We start from the raw sequence: 27,801 nt of genomic DNA, 5'->3' as shown, positions 1-27,801 counted from the left end.
TGAATCATGAAAAGCACAAATACCATTTTATTTAGTTAAACATCTTACACAAATCCAGCTATTCTGTGCTCAAAGCCCTAGGCTTATATTCACATAACACTACTAAAATAGCCTTAAACAGCAGACCAATATTATCTCTGTAGTAGGTGAGTGTCTTACGTAACATTAAGCCATAAATTATGACTTGTAAACCATTAAAGCTTAGACTGACATTGTCAAAACCAAACACATCAAATTATGACTTACAGCTCTGTAAACCAAGCCACTGTAGTTAGTAAACCAAAGTTAAAGGCTTAGCATTATTATTGACAAATCTGATTTAAAATAAGCCATTGCTTATTGTTTTGTACAATGCATCAACCAAGGTTGGACTATCTATTGCTTCTTATCAAACTCCAAAAACTAGTTTTCTAAGGGCCTGGAGAACAAGGTCATTAATTTTGAGAAGTCTTCAGTACGTCTTTAAATATTTCTAGAGGCTTACATTGGGACCAATCAGGAATTCAGCTAGGATGACCAAATGCAAAACAATGTATTTCTCATCCTATTAAGTTATGCAGAAGAGGGATCAAGAAAAGTCAGGACTGCAGCTGTCAACATATGATAGGTACCCCACTCCTTGTTATGTGCATTTGTACCTTTTTAAAAAATGGAACAATTTTGGTCTGTTGTACCTGCAATCTTAGCTTTTCTGCAGAAATGTGTGCAGTTTTTTTCATACAAGTTTAATTTGGCAACCTTCCCTAATTTTAGTTGACCACCTGGTCAACTGTGAATGATATTGAAAAAGTTAAACGGTTGAACCTGGTTAGTATTAGGGTGGAAAAAGACAAGGGAATTCTAGATCTGGTTAAAAAGCATCCCTGAAAAACATTCACTTGTCCTCCCCCCCCAAAAAAACCCATGGATATAAAGGTGGTCCTCAATTTAGGACCATTATGACCTGTCTTTGAAATTGCAACCAGTGGTGGGTTGCTCCCGGTTTGCATCGGTTCGCAAGAACCAGTAGTAAAAATTTTTAGTAGTTCGGAGAACTGATAATAACATTGGCTGGCGACGCCCCCGAACTGGTCCCTGGCCCGGTCGCTGCTCACTTACCCCGCCCACCTCATCAGAGGCTCTTTTTTTTAGTTTTAAAAGCATTTTTTCTACAACCTCTTCAGCTGAAAAAATGCTTTTAAAAGTTAAAAAAGCCTCTGATGATCATGCGGCTCAGCTGGGATCTCAGAGGCTTTTAAAAGCATTTTTTCTACAACCTCTTTGAAGAGGTTGTAGAGGGAAAAAATGCCTTTAAAAGCCTCTGGTGATCCCAGCTGACTTGCCTGATTGTCAGAAGCTTCTAAAAGCATTTTTTCCTGCAACCTCTTAAGGTTGTAGAAAAAATGCTTTTAAAAGTTAAAAAAAAAAAGTTGGCCACGCCAACCCAGTCACATTACTCCCCACAAGCCATGCCCTCAAAATAAGCCACGCCCACAGAACCGGTAGTACAAAAATTTAAAACCCACCCCTGACTGCAACCATCATACCACCATTGTGGTCACATGATTTGCTTAATGACCAGTTATCTGGGTACTTTATTATTGATTCTTGTGCATTTTGGCCATCCCATTTTCAACTAGAATAAAGTACAATTCATTTAAGTATGATTTCTTGAAATACAGTCAGCTGTAATCTTCAAAAGTAAATGGTAACAATTATCAGTAGAACGACTCAGAAAAGTAAAAAGATCCCACTAATTTTGTAGGTTAAAATCAAACATTTCTTTTTCAGCTTTTATGTTTTATGATTATTAAATGAAGTGGGAAAACTTTGAAAAAAATATCTATGACTGTTTATGAGATACGTATCAATTTTTACTGTGTCATCATCTTGGATCAAAATAAGCAGCACATTAGGTAACATCGAAGAGAAATCCAGACAGGTTTCCAACTGTGCACTTAACATTATGCAGGGTATAAGGTGGTTGTATCAAATACTGCCTGTGACATCAATGGACTTTGCTTTAGTAGCCCAACATAGTGGGTGGGGGGGGAGCTGAATGTCATCTGATAATTTTTGTTTCCTTAAACTATGTGACATTAAGGAAGTCATTAGTTTTCTCACTAGAAAAATGTTATGACTTTAATAACAGCTTGTGCAGGTGTCATTAGGGACCATCAAGATTTATCTCAGTAATGAAAAAGAAGTATTGTGCCCATAGATGAAGATAAATTTCCATGTGCTGTTTGAAGTGTGTATGGAATCAGTGTGATAGGGATAGAGATTGTATGGGACATCACTAGGTAAATTCAAAACTGTTGAAAGGATTTAAAAATTAAAAAAAATATCTGGCCAGTGGTAAATAACTTCCAACAACATCATTGTTAAGAAAATTGCCTGAATGTGTCCATAAAGTTTACAAGTGTGAATCTCTGTTCAAAAAAGATTTTACCTCTCTGCTTTGTATTTTAAATGCTTTTATTCCTCTTGTAAGGTGAAATGTATGAAAAAGAGACTGAAATAGCTGCATTTGTTTTAGGTTTCTCAATCAGTTATGGGTCATTCCGGAACACATATTTTGCAACTGTATTTGAACTAAAAATTGTGACTTAATGGAAAAATGACAATGCAGATACTGTGCAAAATATCACTACGTGTCCATAGGAAATGGTCAGTCTCCTTGAGATTCTACACACAGATGCTACTCAAACCAGAATCAAATTGTCATAATAGTACTGAAGGAAACAACTTTACATTTTTGGATCAGGAAAGTAGGAACTTAGGGAAGGAAGCTGGAACAGATTTCTCTCTCAGTTGAATGTGCAGATTCCTGTTGGTATTTCATCTTCCTATTGTATGTATCTATATTTTTTTTGCTGAGATATGCACAGATCACTATTTTCTCAATCTTGACAACTTTAAAATATGTTTAAATTCCCCAGACAGTGATGCTTAAAGAATCATCTTATTAAACCATCTTATTAAAATTATTATTCCGCACCTTAAAGTTGCTAAGGCTGAGTGTAGACTGTATAGAATCCTGGATATTAGGATTCTAATACTTTTTATTTTAATTTTGCAGCATACTTTGAGAACTGTATGACCATGTATAATAAGGATAAACTAATTTTAAAAATAAGGCAATTTCTATATACTACTTTCTTGATACTTCACCCTTATTATTTCTTTATTCCATCCTCAAGAGGAACACATTCCAGGACCTTCCCTCCCCCTTAGCAGCCACTTGATGCCTCTCTGGGGATGTTACAAGATCCACCCTGCTGCATTAGCCGAAGTGTTGCCCTTTCACGGATCCAGGCATAAGGCCAGTAGCCTTCCCACTGTGCAGGCAGCATGGCTGCGAACAGGCCAGCATATTTACAAACACCTTTTCTCTGCTTTGCAGCTCCAGCAGCTGCTACAATGCAAGAATGACAAGGGTGACAAGATCCCTTTCCAGACCCTTGACATCTTTCTCAGAGCATTTTCCATTCCCTCTCTCCTTCTTTGGTGAATGGATATCAACAGGCTGTTCTGTATCATTCTCCCTGGGGGAAATGCAAATATCAGGAAGTGTGACAAATGGATCCTTTCCTGATCAAGGCAATGCTTCTTTGCAGAGCCAAGGGTCATGACTTTGTTTTTTCCTTCCTAACCAGCACAAACATGCCCTAGCAAATCTTTTTTATGACCTTTCCTTGTGATACTGCCTTTATCTAATCCTTGGTCCAAAGCAAAGGTAGCTTGGTGTTATCGAGCTGTTCCAGTTTTAAAAGCCGTTCCTGAATACAATTTTTGCTGGGGATACAATCTGATTGGTTTGTCAATGGATTGATTATGTGTTGTCAAGTCCTTTTCAATGCATGGTGACCACAAAGAATAGATTTTCTCCATAACAATCTATCTGTCAAATTCTAAAGCCCTGGGGTTTGCCATACCAGGGGAGGGACAGAGCACTGGGATAGGTGTAGGAGACCCAGAGAGTGCAGCAGCATGCCAATGAACGGTGGTGGGCCATCTGGGAGAAAGACGCTTTCGTTATCCGGTGGGCCCTCATGACATGGTGTCACCTCCTGGAGGGAAATAAAGTGCTATTCAAGGTGTGGATGGACTATAAAAACCTCAAGGCACTCCAGGCTCCACATTTGTCATCCAAGCAGGTGCGGCGGGTGCAGTACTTCCAACACTTTCATTTTACTTTGAAGTACAGCCCTGGGGGAAGAAACTTCCTGGCAGACATGTCCAGGATGCCGCAATACAACAGTCGCCAGGAGGAAGTGGTGCACACCATCATTCCCCTTTCACTGCAACAAGCCGTGTGGATTTCAGCCCAGTGGCCAGTTGTAAGCCCAGATGAATTGATCAATCGCTCACAGACCAAACTACTAACCGACCCTTGGTTCCTGGAATACTGGATATTGCTTATCCGATGGGATGGGTTGGTGTGGAAAGGCAGTAAATTGTACGTGCCACATGCCCTGAGGCCACAGGTACTGTGGAGCTGCCATGATGTGAAACAGGCAGGACACTTTGGGTTCCTAAAGCTCTGCATTTAGTCAAAAGGCAATTCTGGTGGCCCAGGATGCAACATGAAATAGGACACTATGTCAAAAGCTGCCCAGTCTGTGCGACTGCAAAACCCTAAACAGGGAAGCCACCGGGCCTCTTACAGTCCGTGGCCATCCCAACCTGGCCGTGGGAGGAGATAGCCATGGACTTCATTGTAGAGCTGCCAGAGAGCAATGGCCAGACTGTCATATGGATGGTCATCGATCTATTTTCAAAACAGGCCCATTTTGTACTTCGCCCCGATTTGCCATCAGCATGGAAGCTAAACTGTTCCTGTGACATCTATTGCCTCCACGGCATGCCGCAGAGGAACATTTGGGATTGGGGGATCCAATTCACAGCCAAGTTCTGGTGGGAATTCGTCCAGATGATAGGTTCTTCCCAGGGTTTAAGCTTGACAGTCCACCCGAGTACTAACAGGGCAACAGAGAGGACCAACACCATAGTGGAATGATACCTTAGGTGTCACCAACAATCCAACTGGGCAGAGCTGCTGCCATTTGCGGAGGTGGCATACAACAACCCTGTCCACAACAGCAGGAGGTTTACCCCCTTCCAGGTGGTGCATGGAATAGACTTTGTTCCCATACCAGAATATCCTTGAGAAGCTCCTACTCCTGTTGGCCCACAGCAATGGATAGATACCTTGCAGGAGTGTGGGGAGCCATGAAAACGGCCTTGCAGAAAGCCTCAGAAACCCAAAAAGTACAGGCTGATAGAAAACGGGTTCCACAGAAGCTGTTCCAAATGGGGGAGAGGGTGTACCTATTGACCAAGTACTTAGAATTAAGGGTCCTCTGTCAGAAACTGGGCCGAAGTTCCTGGGCCCATTCCCCATTGTGTGGGTATTTAATCCTGTAACAGTGGAGCTAAAGCTACCTTGATTGTTGGGTAAAGTACACCCAGTGTTTCATGGCAGTCTGCTGAAGCCTATAAGAAAAGCCTCGATTCAACCACCAACGTTACCATTACTAGGCCCTGTGGAGGTGGGTGGGGGAGACCCATTACAAGATCGACCAGGTATTGGATTCCTGAGTACATAGGGGTCAGCTGCAATACCTGGTTTGATGGAAACAGTATCTCCTCATGGAGGCCTCTTGGGTGGCGAGTGTGGATATACAGGCAGGCCGACTGATTAAAAGGAATTAAGGAACATCCCCACAAACCAGGGAGGGGGGATTTGGGAGGTTGGGTGTGATGATCTGTTGCCATATGTACTCACTGAATCTGCTTCCTGTCTTCCAGGTGCAGCCCTGGTAGAAGAGAGCAGCCTGTCAAACCCTGAAGCCCCGGAGTTTGCCATACCGGGGGAGGGACAGAGCACTGGTGATGGGAGTGTAGGAGGCTACAGCAGTGTGCCAATGAACGGAGGCTGCAGTGGTGTGCCAACGAATGCCGAAGACCAGCTGGTCGGCAGAAGATGACCCGCAGATCAGCTGTGCAGTGGGAGGTGGGGCAATGCAAGGCAAGCAGCCTGTCTGGATTCAGAGCTCCAGCGACAGGCTGATGATCAGATGTTCCTGCCTGATGATCAGCTGTTCTGGGCCATGGAACGACCAGGCAACATCCAATCAGGCATGCTGATGCACAGCTGACAATGGGGCGAGGCCAGCACTGGTGGAAGGGTGTGGTTTGCCCAGATTAAACGTGCTGGGATGCGGATGCTTCCAGCGCTGACTTTACATCTTTGCTGCATTTTGCTGTTAGAACTCATTGTGTGCCAGAGTCCGGCTAAATAAATCCAGTTAGCCTCCAAGCGAGTGGTGTCTTAATGTTGGTTTAGGTCTGGAGCTTGGACCTTTGAGACTATCTCTAACCTAGACTTTCAAGATTTCTAGTTGTGTACTTAGCATGGTGAAGCTGAGGTTGCGGGCTGAAATTTGCCCAATTCTTTTTGTACATTTTTTGGGTGCTGCAGTCTGTGGAGCTTCTCAAGTCATCCAGTTCATAGTTGCTTCAAAAGTGCTTTTTTCAAAAGGCAGCACTTTTTTCCCCCCTTTGTTTTTCTCTTTTAGTTGCTTTTTGCAGGCACTTGGTTTCCCTCTAGTCCCTAATCACTGCCTGTCAGCCATACTAGAAGGATCAGATGAGGAAATCATCTCCACAGGAAGGCTAAATTTGCTTCTATTAATATTGGCTATTGTAGCAGAATCATGCAAGTTGGATTGTGCTATATTTGTCCTCTTATAGATTGTTGAATCAGAAAGGTGTCTGAGCAACTTCCAAGTGTTATCTTATTTAAGCCCCCTTTGCCAAGATAATGCTTCTTTCAGAGTTTCATAAAGATCATCTTCCTTACCCTCTACATCAGGGATCCACACCCCTGGTCCATGGACCAACATTGGTCCACAGCATGCCAGCAACCGTTCCATGCAAACAAGTGAAGCCCTATCCGCAGTATGCAGTTAGCACCCAAAACCACATCCTGTCCTGTCTATGCAAAAACCTTTCTCCACAGAACCAGTCCCTGGTGCCCAAAAAAGTTTGGAGGTTGCTGCTCTACATAGAATCTCATTGATTTCTTATCGGACAGCCTGAGAAACCTGAACTGAAGGATTAGCTGAGAATCAAGTAGATAGGAAGTTACAGTGAAAGCTTAACAACAACAACAACAACAAAAACCCTTAAAAGTAGAATACAGTAGAGGGTAATACAGTAGTGTGCTTATGGAGTTTCTCAGTCATCCAGGTCATGGTTGTCCCAAAGGTGCTTTTTCAATTTAGGACAATACCTTTGGGATAATACAGTAGAGTATTACCCTGTCTCCAGTTGCTTGTATAACTGGAGACAGGAATAACCTTTTTTAGTGTTCGTGGGGGAAACAGCAATCAATTTTGTTTCTAAACGACTCTGTCCTCATTTCCCATTAAGGAACTATACACTGGATGCAAAGTTACGTGGCAGCCTCTCATTGACACTGACTGACTTCAAAAGACATTATTTGGACTTGAACAGACATCATTAGGAAATCTCAAGGTTGTGTATCTGATAAGAAGATTGAAATAAATACTCTAGAAGACATATTTGGTAAACCATTTATGTATCATTGTCAAGAAAACTAGTGGGGTTTACATTAATAAATCTTGTACTTGGAAACAGTTTTAGGTTCTTCTTCTTTAGGTTTGGATGTGGTACAAGCTACCCCACCCCCAACATTTGGGGGTATTGCTGGAGATTGAGGTAGAAATGATTCAGAATGCTTGGAAGAACAAGCAGTATGGTAAAGATAACTTTCATCAGAGGCAATAATTCACTCTATTTGGTGGCAACGGATTAAAGTAGAAAACACTCCAAACCCAGCAGAAAATACATTGCTTCCTGGATTTTAGTTCCTGGATGTCAAGAATTTGGTTCTTGCCTGCTAGGGGTGCTGAATCCTCAAGCCAAGCCTTGAATCCTGGAAAATATGCCTAATTAGTGTTTCATTGTGATGTAATTATTTAATTAATCTTTTGGAGGAATTTGTTGCAAAGCAAAAAGAGTAACAATAAAAGTAAGTGGAAAATGTGTATTGAAAAAACATCATTTGAAGGACAGGGTCTCCCCCATTATATCCATCTGGCCCATCAGGATGGTAAGGCAAGGCATGTTGCAGGTCCCATCTATTAGATATAGACACCTAGTGAGACCACAATAAAGGGCCTTCTTGCTAGTGACTCCTCCATGGATCATCAATACCCCAGAGATAACAATTAGTTCCTACTTGTTGTTTTTCAAAAAGGCCCTAAATACATGATTTTGTCAGCAGGCCTGGTGGCCCTGAATTGAAATGAACCCACCCAGTCAAGAGGTTGATCTTATTGTTTTGCTGCTGCTATTGGGAATGGGTGGGTCAATGGGTCATGGTTTTCATATTATGATTTTATGTTGCAAGCTGCCTGGAATCATCTGTGAGAGTTGGACAGCCATATAAACATATTTGTTCAATAAACATGGATGGATGGATGGATGGATGGATGGATGGATGGATGGATGGATGGTATTATACTTTCATAATGCAGATAGGAAAGATAGCAGGCACAATGGAAGAACCTGTAGAAAGATTTCTCTGTAACTGTGAGAACAGATAAGATCTGAAAATGCCTTAGAGTTCAGAAACACAATTAAAATAGAAAAATAATTTATCTCTGTCCCTAACTGTCATGATATATGTATAACCGAACTGCAAAAAAAATGACATTACTAAAAACATTTATCAACATCTCTAGATTATCTATAATGCAACCATTCTCAATCTCTAGAAATATTGGGCCACAGCATTATAATTCGTAACCATTTTGGTCTAAGATTATCTAATCCAAAAGTGTCAATCTAGGAAAAGCATGGTTTGTTTGAGAAAAACAAACACACACACAAATAATTTCACAAATGGGTTCTCTCCTGTTGTGTCAATATGGCTGGTAAACCCAAAGTGACTGGGTTTAGGTAGACAAGCCTATTCAAGATTAAATTTTGAAGTCAAGTATATTCAACACATCGTGCTAAATCATTGTGACTAGACTTATCTGCGCCATAATTTCCATTTACATGCTAGGATCCAGTAAACAGGGCAATTAAGTAAAATGAGTGAGACCACAATTATTATATTAGTTAGCTAGTCAATTCATATAACTACCTCTCTAAATACCATTTGAAAAAAAAATATTTAAAAGATAGAAAGAAAAATTAAAAACAGATTCAGTTGGACCAGTGGTGGATTGCTCCTGGTTCTGTCCGATTCTTGCGAACCGGTAGTAGAACAGCGGGAGGCTCTGCCCGCCCACCCAAACATCATAATGGACCATCTGCACATGCGCAGAAGAGTAATAAAGGTAAGTAGAATCCATGCCTGAGTTGGACTAGTGTGTTTCACAACCATGGCAACTGTAAGATACTTGAACTGAACTCTGGGAATGGAAGTCCATCCCCCTTAAATTTGCCAAGATTGAGAAACCTTTGTCTAGCAGTTATAGCACAAAGTTAAAATCAGGAGACTGTGAGCTCTAGTTCCACCTTAGGCATGACAGCTGGCTGCATGTCTTTGGACAATCACGCCCTTAGTCCAATTTACCTCCCAGGGTTGTTGTTTTGGGGAAAATAGGAAGAAAAAAAGTATTAGATATCTTAGTTGCCCTGAGTTATTTATAAAAATAATAAATAGGATAACATAATATATATATAGTTCTAATTCAATGGCATCCTGACTTTTAAAATATGTTGTTTTGTTTTGTTTTGTTTTGTTTTGTTTGTTTTATTGTTTTGTTTTGTTTTGTTTTGTTGTTTTGTTTTGTTTTGTTTTGTTTTGTTTGTTTAAAAGTCAGAGTACTATTGAATTAGAACTACAATAATCAGAGGTGGGTATTCCTGATATTTATTTATAGGAGGCTGCCTGAGAATCTTTTTACCTCTATAATCTATGTTAGTGTTTATACTACCAATTTTCACTTTTTGTCACTCCTGGCCTGAAACTTTGCCATACACATTTTGGTAATTGTGCTAGAGAGGGTCTTCTTATACATCTCTGCTGTTAAAAAAAAACACTGTGATTGGATCCATAGCAAATTAAGCCAGAAAGTCAAATAAGTATGACTGCGATGTATGAAACCAGTAGTTGACTAGGTTCACATATTGTGCTAAGCCATGGGTTTTTAAGCATGGCTTCTTGACTAAACTATAAACAATGTTTCACAAACCACAATAACACAATGTCAGCCTAAATTGAAACCAGATAAACTGCATTCTGGCTTATTAGTACATATGATTAGAATCACTATATATTATTAGGAGCAAGGTCTAAAGTAACAGTTTGTTAAATGAAAATGATATATTTTCATACTTAAAATTCCAACTTATTAACACAAAAATATTTACCTTTATGTTTTATAATCGTCTTAAACATGATCAAATGCATTGATTTAGACTCTCCCAATAAAATCAAACCATTCAAAAGGTATACCTTGAGGCAGTGGTGGAATTCAAATAATTTAACAACCAGTTTGCCCAGAGTCAGGTTGGCTGTTGTGGGAGGCGTGGCCCATCTCCATCCTCCAGCTCCACCACACATGCAGGACAAGTTTCCCACAATGGCCAACCTGACCCTGGGCGAACCAGTTGTTAAATTACCTCCCCCCCCCCATCAAAGTGGTTTCTGGGTGCTGCGCTGCAATAGAGCAGCTGGCATTTATTTATTATTTTATTAATTTATTAGTTTGATTTATATGCCGCCCTTCCCCGGAGACTCAGGGCGGCTTACAATGCTTTTAAGCAATAGCTTGAGGCATGAGGGAAGGAGGAGGGAAAGCGGCCTTCTCCTTCCCTTGCACAGGCTGCTCTATTGCCCATTTCTCCATTGCAGCGCAGTGCCCAGGATCCACTTTGATACTGGGAGATGGGTAATTTAACAACTGGTTCACCTGAACCAATGCAAACCAGCTGAATCCCATCACTGCATTGAGGACTGTTGTAAATTACCCAATGCATAGAATTTCTTTACCTTTTTTTTTTTTTTTTTGTAAATACATAATAATGGGGGGATCTTTCGCCTCCCTCCACCCCCACGCCAGTCAGATAAATTTCAGCTCAGATGACATTTTTAGCAGCCAAGTCTGCTCGCCACGGCCGATCCAGGTAGCTGAGTACTTGGCGGATGGGGCCCCGCTTGGTAGGCTCCAGGGCTAAAAGATTTTGTAACATAGCAATGCAATCTTGAGACAGAGGACGCCAGTGAAATGGCAGATCTTCATCTGAACCTGATTCTTGCCATATCACAAAGTCGTCAAAAAAGGAATCCTCGGGTAGAGTCTTTTCCCAAGGAAAGTAGCCAGTGAGCAGGCAGAAGATCAATACCCCAAGAGCCCAGGCATCAAGGCTGGCATCAATGGGTAGGCCTGGGGTGCCAGCAGTGCCACGGCTTAGCTCAGGTGCAGTATAAGGGATGACCCCAGTCACAAGCTGCAGCAGAGTGCCCTGGGGTCGGGTCAATCCAAAATCTGTCAGTTTGATGCAGTGGCAATGACGGTCGAAAAGCAGGATATTCTCCGGTTTAACATCTCGATATACCAGGCCCCGGCTGTGTATAAAGTCCAATGCACTTACTAGTTGCTTGGCACAGAGCTTGGCTGCCTTCTCAGGAATGCCCGCCTAGATGGATTAGAGAAAAACACTTTTTAATCCATTAGTTCTTCTAAATGGCCTATGACAGTGTTTCTCAACTTTGGCAACTTTAAAGTGTGTGGACCTCAACTCTCAGAATTCCCCAGCCAGTCAGAATTTTGGGAGTTGCAGTCCACACACCTTAAAGTTGCTAAACACTGGTCTATAGCATTTAAAACTCAAGCCTTTTTCTGTTCTTCAACACACAACCCATCCAATCACAATTAAAATCAAAACTGGACTTATTCTTATTTTTTTTCAGCGTCACATGATTCTATTGAAAAAAAAGCTTTCAAAATTCTTTTGAAATTGGAATTATGATTATTTATCATCTATTATGATCAAAGTTCAAAATTTCAAGTTTTGAAGTTCAAAATACCTCACCTCGTACTTTGTGTTTGACTCATAGTTTATAACATCTTCTGTGTTGATTTGTTGATTTGTTTCTAATTGATTTTGAAAAATTAAACTTTATATACTATTTTTAAAATGTAATAAGTTAGTAAATAATTTATTGAATAAATAAATGCATACCTTAAAACGAAACAGAACAGAATAACAGAGTTGGAAGGGTTCTTGGAGATTTTCTAATCCAACTTCCTGTTCAAGTAGGAAGCCCTCTACCATTTCAGACAAATGGTTATCCAATCTCTCTTTAAAAACTTCCAGTGTTGGAGCATTCACAACTTGTGGAGGAAAGTTGTTCCACGGATTAATTGTCCTAACTGTCAGGAAATTTATTCTTAGTTCTAGGTCCGTGATGACGAACCTGTGTCACACGTGCCCGAAGTAGCATGTGGAGCCATGTCACCTGGCATGCACGCCGTCGCCCGTTCCTCTTCCGGGTTTCTGGCACGCACACATGATGATCAGCTGGCCTTTGTGCGTGCGGCAGTGCTGGAAACTAGAAGAACTGGTCTTCCATTTTCCAGCATGAGCATGCACATCGGCCAGCTGATCGTCATGTGCTCATGGGCGGCAGTAACTGGAAGACTTGCTGGCCCGAGTGCATGTGTGCCCCGGAAACCGGAACTCCTTATCTGGAGTGCGCATGCCCCCTGGGCAGTTCGTCATCCTGGTCGCAGGCCTGATGAGCGTGCGCAAAGTGCTCCCTTTTCAGTACTTGGTGCCGGGTGCATGCTCCCTTTTTGGCACTCAGTGCCGAAAAGGTTCACCATCACTGTTCTAGGTTGCTTCTCTCCTTGATTAGTTTCCATCCATCATTTCTTGTCCTGCTTTTAGATGCTTTGGAGACCAGGTTGATCCCCCCCTCTTTATGTTTTAGTGTCCAATCCCCTAATCATTTTGGTTGCTCTTCTCTGCACTCTTTCTAGAATCTCAACATCTTTTTTATGTCATGTCCACCAAAACTGGATGCAATATTCCAAGAGTGGCTTTACCAAGGCATTATAAAGTGGTATTAACACTTCTTGTGATCTTGATTCTATCCCTCTGTTAATGCAGCCTAGGACTGGCAACTGCAGCATACTGCTGGCTTGCATTTAAGTGGCTGTCCACTAGGACTTCAAGATCTCTCTCACAATTACTACAATAGAGCCACCTGTACTATACCTGTGCATTTGGTTTTTCTTGCCTAAATATAGAACCTTACTTTTTTTCATCATTGAATTTCATTTTGTTAAATAGTGCCCAAACCATTATTATTATTAAAATCTAAAAGTAACAGATTGCAGATGTTAAAATATACAATAAATCTAAAATCTATTAATAATACTAATTTTTTAAACCTTGAAATGTAAAAATATGCCTTACCTTGGGCTTGATAATGGAGATAAGGTCTCGATGCAGGGCTGCTTCATAGAGAAAACCATAATGCTGATTGGACTCTATAGCAATGCCAAACATACCAACGATGGCAGGATGTGCAGAAAGTGAGAGTGCCACACAGTATTCATATAAGAAATTCTGGAGCTTGGTGCTAGATTTAGGTAGTAGCTTGAGAGCCATCGGGGTCCCTGAGAGAAGTTGGGAGGGAATACGGATAAGACCAAGATCCTCATTTTCCAATAATCAGAAGGCTTTTCTGTCTTTTGATCATTGTGCAATTTCAAGCAACTATTCCAGCAGAACTTTCTGTATGCAAAATCACCAAAATTTGGGGTCATTGCGACAGGTAGTCCTCAACTTACAACCATAATTGAACCTGGAATTATAGTCACAAGTTCTTACGGTCATAAGTTGAGCCATCACATGACCAGTTTGAAGTTACGACTGTTAAGGGGAAACATGGTCATTTCATGGTGAATTCATTTTCCCTAATGGGTGTTTTTGCCAGAAATCAGAAATAATTGCCAGAAACTGGCAAAAACACATTACAAATCAGAGTCACATGATCATGAGACACTGCAAACAATCATAAAGGGAAGCCTATTGCCAAGCACCCAAAATGTAATCACACAACCATTGGAGTTTGTGTAGGTGTCATAACTCTGAAAACGGGTTGGAAGTATGCATAGGGAATGTCTGTTGTAACTTTGAATGGTTGTAAATCAAGGAGTTGTAAATCAAGGAGTATCTGTACATCCTATATCAATAAATACATTTCCATTATAGATAAATTGACAAATGCAATCTAGATTTTTCATTTTTAAGGAATTCAAAATATGGTGATATAATTCTAAAATTATATTGTTTTAAAATGTTTATAAGAGACTGAATTTGTTCTGGTTAAGTTCAGGTCAATAGTGGTTTAATTAATGGATCAGCTAACATAACCAAATATTTTGGCTCCAAATCAATAATCATTTTTAAAAAGACACTACTGTATATGATTACAATTTTCCTGGAGGTAGGGGCTGCTGGAAAAAAATAGTATATATTAAATGTTTGCAGCTAAATGTTAAGAATAACACTAAATGCTAAGAATAACTCAAGAACAACAGATTTGTTTTCACACTCATTTAGAGAGAACCTGTTTCTTAACAATTTCCTTCCTCTTTCTGTAATTTTGTTATTTCTTCCTTTTTTCATCACTATGCTAAACATAATGTTTAATGTTATATATATTTAAATTTACAGTAGAATTGCCCATTTTGACAGAGAGGAGGGAGAGTGCCTGAAGGATCCCATCCTGTACTGGGAGTCCAAGTGCTTCAGCAAGCGGCGCACTGGATTCATACTGTTGTGTGCACATATATATATATATAAAATCCCTGTGATGAAGTGGAAACAGGTATCCAGTTGAATTCTTGTCTAATGCACTCCAGGCCCAGTCTTTGAAGAACCTGAAATATAGCATCCTGTACAAATCCTTGCAAATATGATTTTATACACTATATTAAACATTTTCCTGAATCAATAATTCCATTTTTGTTCTCAATTCTTTTCTATTCAAATTGAAAGATTCTAACTTATAGAATCAATTTTTTTCCAGTTCAGGAAAAAACATTGTAGAGTCAGTATTTAAATTTCTGCTAAACCACATCTGCAATAGCATGAGACTAGGAAAGAGAAATTCCCCTTCACATCTTTGAAGAACTCTTGCATTGAGAAAAAGGGCTGGAATAAAACTCTGTTCACAGAATAGATATTGTATATGTAGATAGAGATGTGCTGTTGTAGCCAAAACCTGGCTCATCTAAAGAAACCAAATCACTTGAAGATAGAACATAACTTTATTGGAATGCATATAGGCAATCATATATTATATACCAGACAATCAGTAAAGCTTTGTTATTTTACTGAGTGGCCATGAGCAACAGCAAAAACTCTGTGTATGTGTATCTGAGTGACCTATTTATTTATTTGTATCCCATATTAATTATTTTTACAAATAGCTCTAGGCAGCAAACATGCAACACCCTACCTCTGTGATGGTGAACCTATGGCACGCGTGCCACTGGTGGCGCACGTAGTCATATTGGTGGGCATGCGAGCTCAGCTCTGGCGCGAATGCGCGGGCCAGCCAGCTGATTTTCAGGCCTTCTGGACCCATCAGAAGTAGGGAAACAGGCTGTTTCCTGCCTCTAGAGGGCCTCAGGGGCGGGAGGCCCATTTTCCTATCTTCCCCGGCTCAAGAGGCTTTCTAGGAAGGCTCCTAGAAAGCCTCTGGAGCCTGGGGAGAGAGAGGAAAATGGGCCTACCGGGCCCACCAGGCCATCATGTGCCAGGAGCGGGGGGGACCATGGGGGGGTCATACGGTGCACATGCATGCATGTGACAAACACCCCCCCGTGCTCCCTCGGTCCTGGCACGCGATGGCAAAATGGTTAGCCATCACTGCCCTACCTCATAGCTGTCAAACTTGTGACATCACATTGCCATCACATTAAGTTTTGTGACATTTTCCCCCTTTATGGAGCTGGGGTGGGCATGGCCAGCGTGTGACACATCTGGCCCGCAGGCCGCCAGTTTGACATCCCTGTCCTTCTTCCTCCTATTTTTCCTACAACACATAGGGTTGTTGAACAACCCTCATAGGGTTGTTCCCCACAACAACCCTATGAGGTGGGTTAGGCTGAGAGAGAATGACTGGCACAAAATTACCCAGCTGTCTTTCATGGTTAAGGCAGGACCAGAACTCATAGTCTCACATTTTTTAGCTTGATGCCTTAACCACTAGACCAAACTGACTCTGTCTTTTTCTACTACATCAGCATGGCAGCTGTACTATCTCAGTTAATAGAAACAAATAGGTTTACTGAGCCACAGGTTACTGACTAAGTCTTCTCCCTGTCACCACTTGGGGTCAATTCAGCTTACTATGAATATTATCTTATAAGGGCACTTTAAGCATTTCATGCAGGCGTGAAATGCTCCCAGTTCGGACCAGATTGGCTGATCTGTTAGCAATGATGGCGGGGAGTTTGGAGAATGGTAGCAAAAATCCCTGCCCACCCCCATGCCTAACCAAACGCCCGGTCCACACTTGCCCACTTGGTAGCTTGCTGCTTCTTTCGGTCTTGCTCGCTTTTCCAGCCTTGCTTCAGCTGCTGCAATCCATTGCATCAGCTAGCAACTCAATCTGCCTGCCTGCAATCAATCCAATTGGTGAGCAACTCAATCTGCCTGCCTGCCTGCCTGCCTTGTGCCTTCAATTTGGGAGTTTTTATGGGGGGGGAAAGACTTTAAAAAAATAGTTAACAGGGTTTTTTTTAGGAGTTTTATTTCTTTTTTAGACAGCAATTTAAAGTAAAGGAAGTTTTAAATTTAGCTGCTTTTATCTAAAAATATAAATAAAATAAAATAATACAATAAAATAAGAGCCTTGATAGTACAGTGGTTTAATGCACCCTGTTATTAACACAGCTGCCTGCAATTTCTGCTGGTTCCAATCTCTCCAAGGCTCAAGGTTGACTCAGCCTTCCATCCTTTCTAAGGTAGGTGAAATGAGGACCCAGTTTGTGGGGGCAATAAGCTGACTTTGTATAAAAATATACAAAAGAATGAAGGCTATTGCTTAACGCATTGTAAGCTGCCCTGAGTCTCCGGAGAAGGGCGGCATATAAATCAAATTAAAAAATATATATATTTGTGCAGCTTTCTGAGATTTGGTATATTTCTGTAGTATTTCACTCTAACTACACACACACACAAAATTTCACAAAGCTGTATATGGCATTTTGTGTGGAAAAAATGTGAAAGTTGGTTTTTGAGCTTTTTGTAGCTGTGTGAGGTTCCTGCTTGTTGCAGGGGCCATTTTGGGTCAAAATGCTTTTAAATTGTGTGTGAGTCAGTTGTGTTGTGTTGTGTGTGGGTAAAGTGTAAAAGTTGGTTTTTGAGCTTTTTGTGGCTGTGTGAGGTTCCTGTTTGTTTCAGGGGCCATTTTGGGTGAAGTGCAGCTGCTTTTACATTGTGTGAGTTGTGTTGTGTGTGTGTAAAGTGTAAAAGTTGGTTTTTGGTTCCTCTTATTGTTTTGTGTACTTTGTTTATTATTTTTATTATTTATTATTATTGACTATGGCCACCCGGTACTGACCACCAAGCCATGGCCACCAATTAAGCCAAGCCCACAGAACTGATAGGGAAAATTTTTAGATTTCACCCCTGACTTCATGTGTATTGGTGGTGGGGGTGGGGGGGAGAGACTTGAATTTGGTAGTGAATGCACTTTACATTTGTACAGTGGAGGGGAGATACATTTACTTTGACCATGGTAGCCAATTGCAACATTATTTAGTTTTAAATTAAAAACTTTGCTCAAAGAAGTGGCAGCTCATATAATTAGTGGGTATTTGTCAGGAAATCTTTGTTGATTTTGTATTTAAAACAATGATCCTGTGGCTTTTGACAATAAATTATTTTGTATATCACCATAAGCCACTCTAGGATATTGTCTATTAACCAAATTGCACAAGATATTGGAAAAGTATCATTAATCCAAATATCAAAGACTGGAAATATAGGACTGATCAATTTTCAACAAGGTTTTATTATTTTTACTTATCAAAATGATGTTTCCCTTTGATGTAAAATTCATATTTTGCAAATATAGATAATTTTAATACCTAATTTACTACATTGTTACTAAATGTATAAGTGATCATGTTTTATATCAATTTAGCTTGTTAATTCTTGAGATGTTTTATTTGTCTTTTGGTATTTTAACTTAATCATTAATGTGTTGTTTGTGTGCATATTACTTTTTAGAATTTGTCTTTGCATATTGTCTTCTCTGTATTTTGGTAGACACAGAGAGAAAGAGAGAGATAGAAACATACATATATAGTGCATGCATTCATATGTGCAGTTAAAGGCTCAGATTATAGGCAGAAACATGCAGAACTCTGAGGAATTGACAATTGAAAGTCACACACATAAAAGCTGCCAAGTTTAAAAACACTGGTATAGAGTCACTAGCTATATGAATCAATCTGTTTTTCTCAAAAGCAACTGTAATGGAAACTATTTTCCATTGAAACTGAACACCTGGCTGTTATTCAGCTGGGTACTAAAATACTATTAACCAGTATGTCAAATCAGTATAAAGCAGGGTGGCCTAATTTGAAACTCCAGCACTACATATACTCCCCATAGCTTTTGATATATCCCTTATCATTCATTTCAATCAAATTTCAATTTTTCAAGTGACAGAAGGAAGACATTTTAAGTAAATATAAAATCATTGAATTAGATATATTTAATTGAATTATATTTTATTTTTGATTTCTCCATTCATCTTCATGTCCTGGTTCCTACTAGGTCCTGCATTCAAAAAAAAACCTCTTCAGTCCAAACAGAGAGCCAGTTTGGTCTAGTGGTTAAAGCATCAGTGTAGAAAGCAGGAGACTGTAAGTTCTAGTCCCACTTTAGCCATGAAAGCCATTTGGGTGACTTTGGGCCTGTTGCTTTCTCTCAGCCCAAGCCACCTCACAGGGTTCTTGTTGTGGGGGAAATAGGAGGAGGAATATGTGTAATGGATATCTTTGCTACCTTGTAAAAACAACGAAGATGGGAAACAAACAAATAAATTTAAAATAGTTAATGAGAAAGTAGGATTGTTTGACCATACAAAGCAATCTTTACCTCTTTGCCTGTGCATCACCAGGACCACCTGGCCATATTTCCCCTTGCCCAGCTCCTTGATGATTTGGTAGTGGTCTGCTACTTCCATGTGCACCAGGCTCTGGGCAGTAATCTCCAACATGTCTGTGAGACGAGCCTGTGCCTCAATCCCCAAACTACGGTTCATGGTGAAACCCTACAAGAAATACAAAGAAGTTGGTGAATATATCTTATTGCAATGGTATGTGAAAATGACCTCAAGGGATGAGGAATCGAGATGCTGCCTAGGGAATGATCAGACAAGAGAGGGAGGGGGATCCAGTGCCTTAACGGAGAGGAATTAGACCCATCCTAATTCAGCAGACAAGTAAAGTGACAGTCAGAGATTTGTACTATGAGACTTAAAAAATTGACATCAACCATCTCAAGTAAACCAGACAAGAAACATGACTAGATGAGTTCACTGTCTCTCATTGTCAGTCTATATTAAAAGTGTTTTGCGAGATTGAAATCTCCTGACATCTCTTTTAAATGGTTTTAGTTTGTAGTTTTTATTCACAAACTCTGCATGCTCCAATGTGCATCGTAATATGAAATAAGAAATCTTTTCTTTGTAATTATAATTTTCTTTATGCCTTTCTACAATACTTGCATTCAATCCTACAGAATTACCAATGTGCCAAAATGCACAGATTCCCCTACCATGTTCTGTGTATTAAGAACATTAATGGCACTGAATGGAACTCAAGTGAAGTATGGTTAATTATCACCCATGAGTTTCTTTTCCTGAAGCCCAAAAAGTCTTTCTTTCCCTTTTTTTTTTTTTGGATATACAGATTTTAGTTGTTATTATTGTTGTTTGTTTTTGCTCCCTGTTGCTGCTTTCTGCCCTGAAATTGTTTTATAGATTAGAAAAGAAAAGTGGGGTTTACTTATTCTGCACTCAGTCCCTCAAGAATGAAATCTGTCTGGGTTTATGAGACCTAACATGGATATTGCTCATTTTCACTAAGCTTAGATTCCTTTGGCAATAAAAGAGGGAAAGAAAGTTAGTTGCTCTTCCAACTTTCCAGCACATTGCAGTGAAGCATCTGTTTTCTGTGTAGTCTTACTTCAGAAGAGGCAATAAAAAGGGTCAGAGTTACAGAGGCCCCTAGGAAACCTGGTTTATGACCTTTCTTGTCTTTTCCCCAGTTTCCTGAGAAACCAAAATAGGAGAGCACCTTTTCTGCATTCTCCTTGTACATGTTCAGGCTATTTGCTACAGATTGATCAATAATAATTTCAGAGGAAAAAAACATCTTGTGATTGATAAACATACACAGTTCTCCTTAACTTCTTCTTCCTCTTATGTTGAAAGATGTAAAACTTGGTAAACACCAGTTCTAAGTTTGGAAAGTGAAAAAGGGATTGCCACTTTTACATGAATGTGACCTTCCTATCTAAGAGGTGACTGCATTATTTTTCACTATGAAGTTATTCAGTTATATATAGGACTGGGTGAATCAATGCATGAATTGAATTAAGTTAGCCAGTCTACTGTACTCAGTTGATGAGCCTTTATTGCAGAGCTTAAAGTCTTTCAATTGTTTTCCTCGTCCAAACCAATGCAGAAGCAATAATAATAGAAATGCATTAGCAGTGTGTTTAGAAGTGACTTTGATTTCCTTGAAAGTTTTTGTCCTACAATCTCTATATGCCAATCATGACACATGGAGGTATGCAGGTAGCTGCTTTCATGCACCTCTGTATGAACCAAAGCTACAATCCTTCATGTGTGTGTTCTTAGAGCACCATGTGTCATGGGTGGTCCCTCCCTTCTCTTGTCCCCATTTCACACATGCAAACCTCATTCCAAATTTAGCAAGGCAGAATTTAGCAGGTTCATTAAATATATCACTTTTCCTAACTAATGCCATTTGCAGAATTTTGTCCTAGTTGCGGAACTATGAAATCCTGGAATGAAGAGTGGAAAATGTTTCAGGGTTGGCCTTTTTGGGGCACTCTTGCTCCTCTCCAGTTTTGGGGTAAAAAAATCATTGCAAACTGGACTATTGTCATGTTCTTTATTATATTTCTAGTGGCCCACTGAAAATGGACAGTCACTTGCAGCCTCCTTACTTAACTGATGCCAGTCGATCTGGCTTCTAATTTCATGCTAAGTGTCCTATCCTACATGTTACAAGGGTTATAGGAATTTGGGGCTCAATTCAAGTGGTACACTCCTAAAACACTTTAGTGAATCATATATAAACTTCTTTATCTCTCCATGAATACTTTTTAGATTTTTTCATAGGGACAATGTTGCACAAACAATTCTTCATCAGGATATATGTTATTGTTGTTCTTGCTATTCTTATGACACACTCCTTATTTGTGAGTTCTGCTTAGTAAATATCACAAATAAATGTCACAATATAAATGTCAAAACTTACAGCACTTTTACAGCTAGTTATGAATGCCTTATCTTAACTTTCAATGTTAGACAAATGAAGTCTCTTGTTGCATTAAATACTTGGAAATGGTGGTACCTCCAATTTTCGGAGACAATGGCAAACAGAAGATAACTCCACAAAAAATTGAGCCAACAACCACATGTCTAATGAAGAATTGGTGAGAACAGTGGCTCTTTGTAATTCTTCTCCAGGCAAAGCAGACTTGAGATCATCCACAAGTGCTCCAGATAGTTGTTCCTCCCAAGGAGATTGTAAAACATTGGTCTTTGCAAAATTTAGAGCTCTGGGAGATGACGGAGATGAGAATAACTTTCTTGCTCAACCATCTTTCAGACCTTTAAACGGATACTGGGTTCTCATAGTTCCTTTTCATCACTTTTGGAAAATGCTTGTTAACTGCTTTTCAACTATTAAAAATAAGAATGCTTTCCATATGAAAATGCTTTTTTCTTAATTTTTTTAACAATATATGTACATAATAATTGGATACTAAGACAAATTAGAAGGAATTAAACATTAAAATTAAAAGAGAAGAACACATTTAATTTACAGATACAAAATGAAGCAAAATTTAACACTGGACATATTGAAAGATATTTTTGAATGATGAAGCCAGAATTTAACTTTTCTTAATTCTTAACTTTTAGTGACTGATGTACAGATGGACTGCATTTAAACAATGTTATGAAAGAGGATCAATTTTACTTGATTAAGTTGAGACTGATCTGAAAGTGAATTTAAATATTGACAGGCTACAATAATGACTTGGAAAAAGATGTCACACTGAACACTGAAACTAATTGATGTTGTCATGTTTAAAATGGAAATACAATTAACAAACCAAGAGAGTAGCCTGGATAATTCATTTATATTGGATTTACAAAAGAGGCTTGTTAAAGCTTTGAATAATTTTGTGAAAATGGACAACAAATTAAAACAAAATTAGTTTATTTGAACACGACTAAAAGAACATTTGAGAGTAATCCCCTTATGCCGAACTTCTAAAAGAAAAGCTAGATGTGAACCCTGCTAACAATAAAATATCTATTTTGTACATCTATTTTCTAGCCCAACCATATATATATTTTTGTAAATTTCTAATTCTGAATTTAAGACACTGAGCTCTATGGTGAACAATCTGTGATCACACATATATGCAAAAAAGTGTGCATTTCGCATGCATGGACTTGACATAAAAATTGTTTTTTGTGCAATATGCAAAGAAGACAAATTCAGCCTACAAATCTACTCTTCCCTTTTGAATGGATGGCATCATCTGAATCTGTGGTGCATCTTACTTGGCAATTTGATTTCCCAACGTTGCTTCAATTTGTATCGGTTCCTTCACTGAAAAGACATGTACAGTATCTGGCAATACACATAAAACTGCATAAAATTGGAAAACTTACAGAATTCTTAATTTGGTCTTTATTTAAGCAAAAGGAAAAAAATCAGTAAGAAGGGGGCAAATATACATTCCTTTTTAAAACGGTATTTCAAAAGGGTTAGGCTTGGTTTAGGGCAGAAATAAATAACCTGAAGTCTTTTTGACTTCTGAGGAGTTGTTATGGCTTCAGTTGCAGTACTTTGCCATTTTTAATGTGACAGGAGGAGAACATTATTAAATATTTCTAAATTATTAAATGTGATTGGATTTAAAATGATTAAAATTGTTGCTAATTAACTTAGCTATTTAATAAATTAATTTATATTTTAGTGTAAATTAAATTGCATTTTGAGTTCATCTTTTTTTCTCTCTTTTTGTTTCTGAGTCAACCTAAATTATGCACTGTTGCTCTAGGCTCAGGATCTTTGCACCCATTCTATCTCAAGGCAAAGAGAATGAAAATAATAACTTTTGAAATTGCAAAAGAAAAAAAATCCTATTCTCCCATTTTTCCAGTAGTTTTTATGTTTATTTTTTATTTTATTCCATTTTGTTTTGCCTAGAAGGCTTAAAAAACATGCATCCTTGGGCTAAAGGTTGCCAAATTAACACTGAATAAGGGATAAATAAAATTTAGAGGTTACACTTTGCTTTACTCTTCAGCATTTGAAAATCCTTGAAGTGAGATTCCAGTCCGTACTATTTGTGATTGCTTGTGCTACCTGTTCACCTTTTTCACCTACTTTTTTCTGTGTGGTTTTTTTTTTAATGAACCAAAACATTCTTATCTTATTTCTGGCCCAGGAAAATAAACATAAACAATTAATCATAGGTGACTTGATGACATGTTATATGACATGTAAATTGGTCCGCACCTAAAGCAAAATTTCCTCACCTCTGGTTGCAGTTCCTACAATTTTTGTTGTTTTTTTTTTTTAATTCTGAGGTTAGTAAGAGAATTCCCACGCGCACACTTTTTTTTTTATTAACAATACTCGTTCCTAGTCCTGAAGTACTGGATATAATTGGATTTCTAAAGTCATTTCAGAAAACTAGTCTTTGAAAAGATCAAATGCCTGACCTCTTCAAGTATTTCTTGAGCTCAAGATCTTTAAGAAGCTATGAATAAAAATGAAGGAGCAGACAAAGCCATTGTGATTGTCATCTAGTAAGGATAGTGGTTCTTTAACAAGAACGTTGTGAGAAAGAACAACATCCCTAGGTTATACAGAGTCAACACTAATTATCTGCAATTCTCCTTCCTCATAAACAATTCTGATTAAATGATCAATTAACCAAATCCCAGGGATTTATTTTACCGACCCAACTGACACCCACATCAGCCCTTAAGGCCCAATTCACACAATAGATTTGAGCAAGACCAGCTTTTCCTGAATCCGTGATGATGATTTAGCCAGGTGCTTTTTGTCAGTATCAAGTCATTATTTCCTAAAACCATATGTCTCAAATTTAGCCAGCAAGAATATTGTTCTGAACTGATTCATAAACTAATTCATATGATTCAAATGTCTGTTGATATGATGTACATCAGTAAAAAAAAAATTGTATGTAACAATGAGATAAAATTATAAAACAAAATTAAAAAATGGCGTATGCATTCCAGAAGAAGCCTTTATTATATCTGCTATTCCGTTTTAATTCAAATGTTGAGTTGCTTTTAAATCAAATGGCCATTCGTCTACTAAAATTTGGGTTATATATTTGTATATTCTGTTTATTAGCTATATATTTACTATAATATATATGGAACCAATTGGTTGCTTGATGCAAAAAATTAAACAGACTATTTGTACAAAAGCCTTGAAATTTTTTGCTAATCCTCAATTTAAGCATTACAAAATCTCTAAAAATATGAGAGCTCCTCAAGTATGAAGCAGAATCTGAGAATGCCATTTTATATTTTGTTAGTGTTGGGAAAATGTAATGATACAGCATTTTGGAAACAAAGATGGACATAAAGCATCAATTCCTCTTTATATTAAGTTCTACTGTCACTGGACACTGCGTTAAACAGACATAAGGCAACATTCATTGTGAGCATTGAATGTAGGGGAAAATCCTTCACATTTACCAAAAGTCCCAACATTTTTGTAAGCCATCTCTAATTAAAAGTAGACATTGCAAGAAATTGTTGCTGCTCTGGGTTTATTTTTCCAATTTTCCCCATATTATACAGCATATGTGACCTTATACGATTGCTCTTTACTTTTAATTCTGCCACTAATTGTCCAGATGTGCTGCAGGTTGCAACAAAGAAATAAAATGACATCTCAATGCTTCCCATGTGGCACCACAAAAAATATAACTCAGTGCAATAACTGATAAATGATTGATTTATTGGAATTCAGCATTAAGCCATTCATTCACACCTGCCCATTTCTGCCCATTTTTGCTGCTGCCTGTAATTTTTTGCATTCCAAGTGCCTGGACAAGAGCCTAGACCATTTTTTAACAAACACTTTCTGACGAATATGCAGTGTCAATAATAGATATATGATTAGACTTCAAGCGACAAACCCTATGTACTAATCTTGATTCCTGCATGGAGACATTAGCTCACTCTTACATACACCATACACTTTTGCAAAATGTCATAATGAGTGCATAAATTTACAGACAAAAGCTGTTACATGAATGCAGTCCCCTTTGTAGATTGTCATGTCGGGACCCCATCTTTGCAGCCCAGGTAGCAGAGATCTCACCGCGGTAACTCGCACCAAACTGGCATCAAGAACTTACCCACTTCCTTTTGTGCTGAAGAACTGAGGTGTCCAGTCTCTCTCTCTCTCTCTTGCTTCTGTTGCTGTCTAATGAGGCTGTGTGAAGCGCAGCTGGGGTGTCTGCTAGACATTACTGGTCTAAGTGTGACGCTCCGCCTCTTCTCCTGTGCCACACACCCTACAGAGCTGAAGTTTGAAGAGGGGGATTGGTTGAAAGTGTAAGGGTAAACCTCATCTATCTTTCCTGGACAGATGAAAGAGTGAGCATGCCAGGCAGCCCGTTCTACTCTGTTGCATTCAGCTCTAACAATGACATCTGCCAATATAAGTAATCCTCAGGAAGATATTGGACTCCTCTTTCTGGGACTTCAGTAGCCTTTCACTTTTCTCCCATGCTCCTCGGCCATGCCCCATAATCCTTCATCTTGTACTTGTGATAGAGTGACATCCTGTGTCCTCTCTTTTCATTGCATGGGGGGGGATTGGGGAAAAGAACACAAGGGTACCCCTCTCTGAACCCCCTTTGCCTGTTGTTGTTTTTTCACATTGTTCATGCTCTTTGTGCCCCAGCTTGTTCTGGTCTTATGGCTGCCAACAATCTGCCAGTTCATCAATGTGAATCCCATGGAAATCAGGTTGCTATGGTATGTCTACAAAGATAAGATCATTTCTCATATAAAAACATTTCTAGATGTCTACAAAGCTAATTCGTAGCTAATACTACGAAGTTTCAAGAGCAAATAGCCTGAACAGAGTAGCTTCGAGTTTTTACCATTCAGAACAAAACAGATTTTATAAATAAATATAACAATTTAAATATTTATAATTTAAATATAAATTAAATAAATAAAATGAAAGCAATTGGAAAATATGACTGCACTTATAAATATGAGGAATTGTACTGAATACAACTGAAGAATATTAAAATGGAATTTGTCAATCAAAAGAACTGGCAAGAGATTCAGGATCAACAGTTTGTCAGCAAAGGATAACAAGAGACAGAGAAACCTGAAAATCAAAAGCCAGAAAAAGAATGCATTCTCTAATTGGATTAATGCAGCATGTATGAAGATGCTGAGAAATTCTGCACATACCCAATGAAGATTACCGTATTTTCCGGCATATAAGATGACTGGGCATAAAAGACAACCCCCGACTTTTCTTCTTAAAATATAGGGTTTGGGCTATACTCGCCATATAAGACTACCCGTCTTCCAACGCACACCAAATGAAAATTAAAAAACATCAGATTTGATTTCAATATGGTAATTTTAATTCAAATGCTTATGACATGCAGGTACTTAGCAGGAAAACTGTCACTTATAAACATAAGACTGTTTGTCATCAAACGTAAACATAAAACAGTGCAATTGGATTAAACTTTTCCTAATTCACTCTAAAGCTGAAAGAAAGGATAAGACAATAAACCCATGGGAGCTGCCATGCTGTTTGTTTTCTAAGCTGTCAACCAAACTGGAACTGATGATGATAGGAGGAAGATAACAAACAATAGAAAGAGAGCAAGTGCCGGGCAAGTCCCTGGCACTTTACACACATACAACACAACACAGCTGGCTCACCCACAATGTAAAAGCAGCTGTGCTAGATCCAAAATGCCCCCTGCAACAAGCAGGAACCTCACACAGCCACAAAAAGCCCCAAAACCCAACTTTCACACTTTACACACACAAAATTCCACATACAGCTTTGTGAGATTTGTGTGTTTGTGTAGTTAGAGTGAAACACTACAGAAACACACTAAATCTCAGAAAGCTGTACAAATATTATATTATTTTATTTTATTTTATTTTTATTTTTATATGAAAGCAGCTAAATTTAAACTTCCTAAACTTTAAATGGCTAGATCTAAAAAAAGAACAACTAAAAAAAACCCCAATTAACTTTTTTTTTAAAAGCTCCCAAAGGGGGGAAAAACTTACCCAATAGAACAGGAGTCTCCAACCTTGACAACTTTAAAGACTTGTAGACTTCAACTCCCAGAATTCTTCAGCCAGCAAAGCAAAGCTGGCTGAGGAATTCTGGGAGTTGAAATCCACAACTCCCTGCCTGCTTG

General features: G+C 38.9%; 1 protein-coding gene across 1 annotated transcript; it reads right to left on the bottom strand.

Annotated features, from left to right (window-relative positions):
• On the bottom strand, positions 1-25,939 carry LOC117668995 (serine/threonine-protein kinase SBK2). Its single transcript, XM_060693653.2, has 4 exons — positions 25,747-25,939; positions 19,165-19,339; positions 13,453-13,655; positions 1-11,667 (listed from the first exon to the last, which is right to left on the bottom strand). The coding sequence occupies exons 2-4, from the start codon at positions 19,328-19,330 to the stop codon at positions 11,107-11,109; spliced, it is 930 nt and encodes a 309-aa protein (XP_060549636.1). The 5' UTR covers positions 19,331-19,339; positions 25,747-25,939; the 3' UTR covers positions 1-11,106.
• Positions 25,940-27,801: the final 1,862 nt, after the last annotated feature.

The sequence above is a fragment of the Pantherophis guttatus genome, chromosome 4 (genome assembly GCF_059756535.1).
Source record: "Pantherophis guttatus breed Tessera chromosome 4, ASM5975653v1, whole genome shotgun sequence".
Lineage (NCBI taxonomy): Eukaryota > Metazoa > Chordata > Lepidosauria > Squamata > Colubridae > Pantherophis > Pantherophis guttatus.
This window is presented reverse-complemented; position numbering and strand designations above follow the sequence as displayed.

Excerpts from the sequence above, each read along its gene's own strand:
- LOC117668995 (XM_060693653.2), bottom strand. The coding sequence starts at position 19,330 with ATGAACCGTAGTTTGGGGATTGAGGCACAGGCTCGTCTCACAGACATG. Across the intron at positions 13,656-19,164 it reads GGTGATGCACAGGCAAAGAG|GGACCCCGATGGCTCTCAAG; the intron begins GTAAAGATTGCT and ends AACTTCTCTCAG. Across the intron at positions 11,668-13,452 it reads TCTCCATTATCAAGCCCAAG|GCGGGCATTCCTGAGAAGGC; the intron begins GTAAGGCATATT and ends TAATCCATCTAG.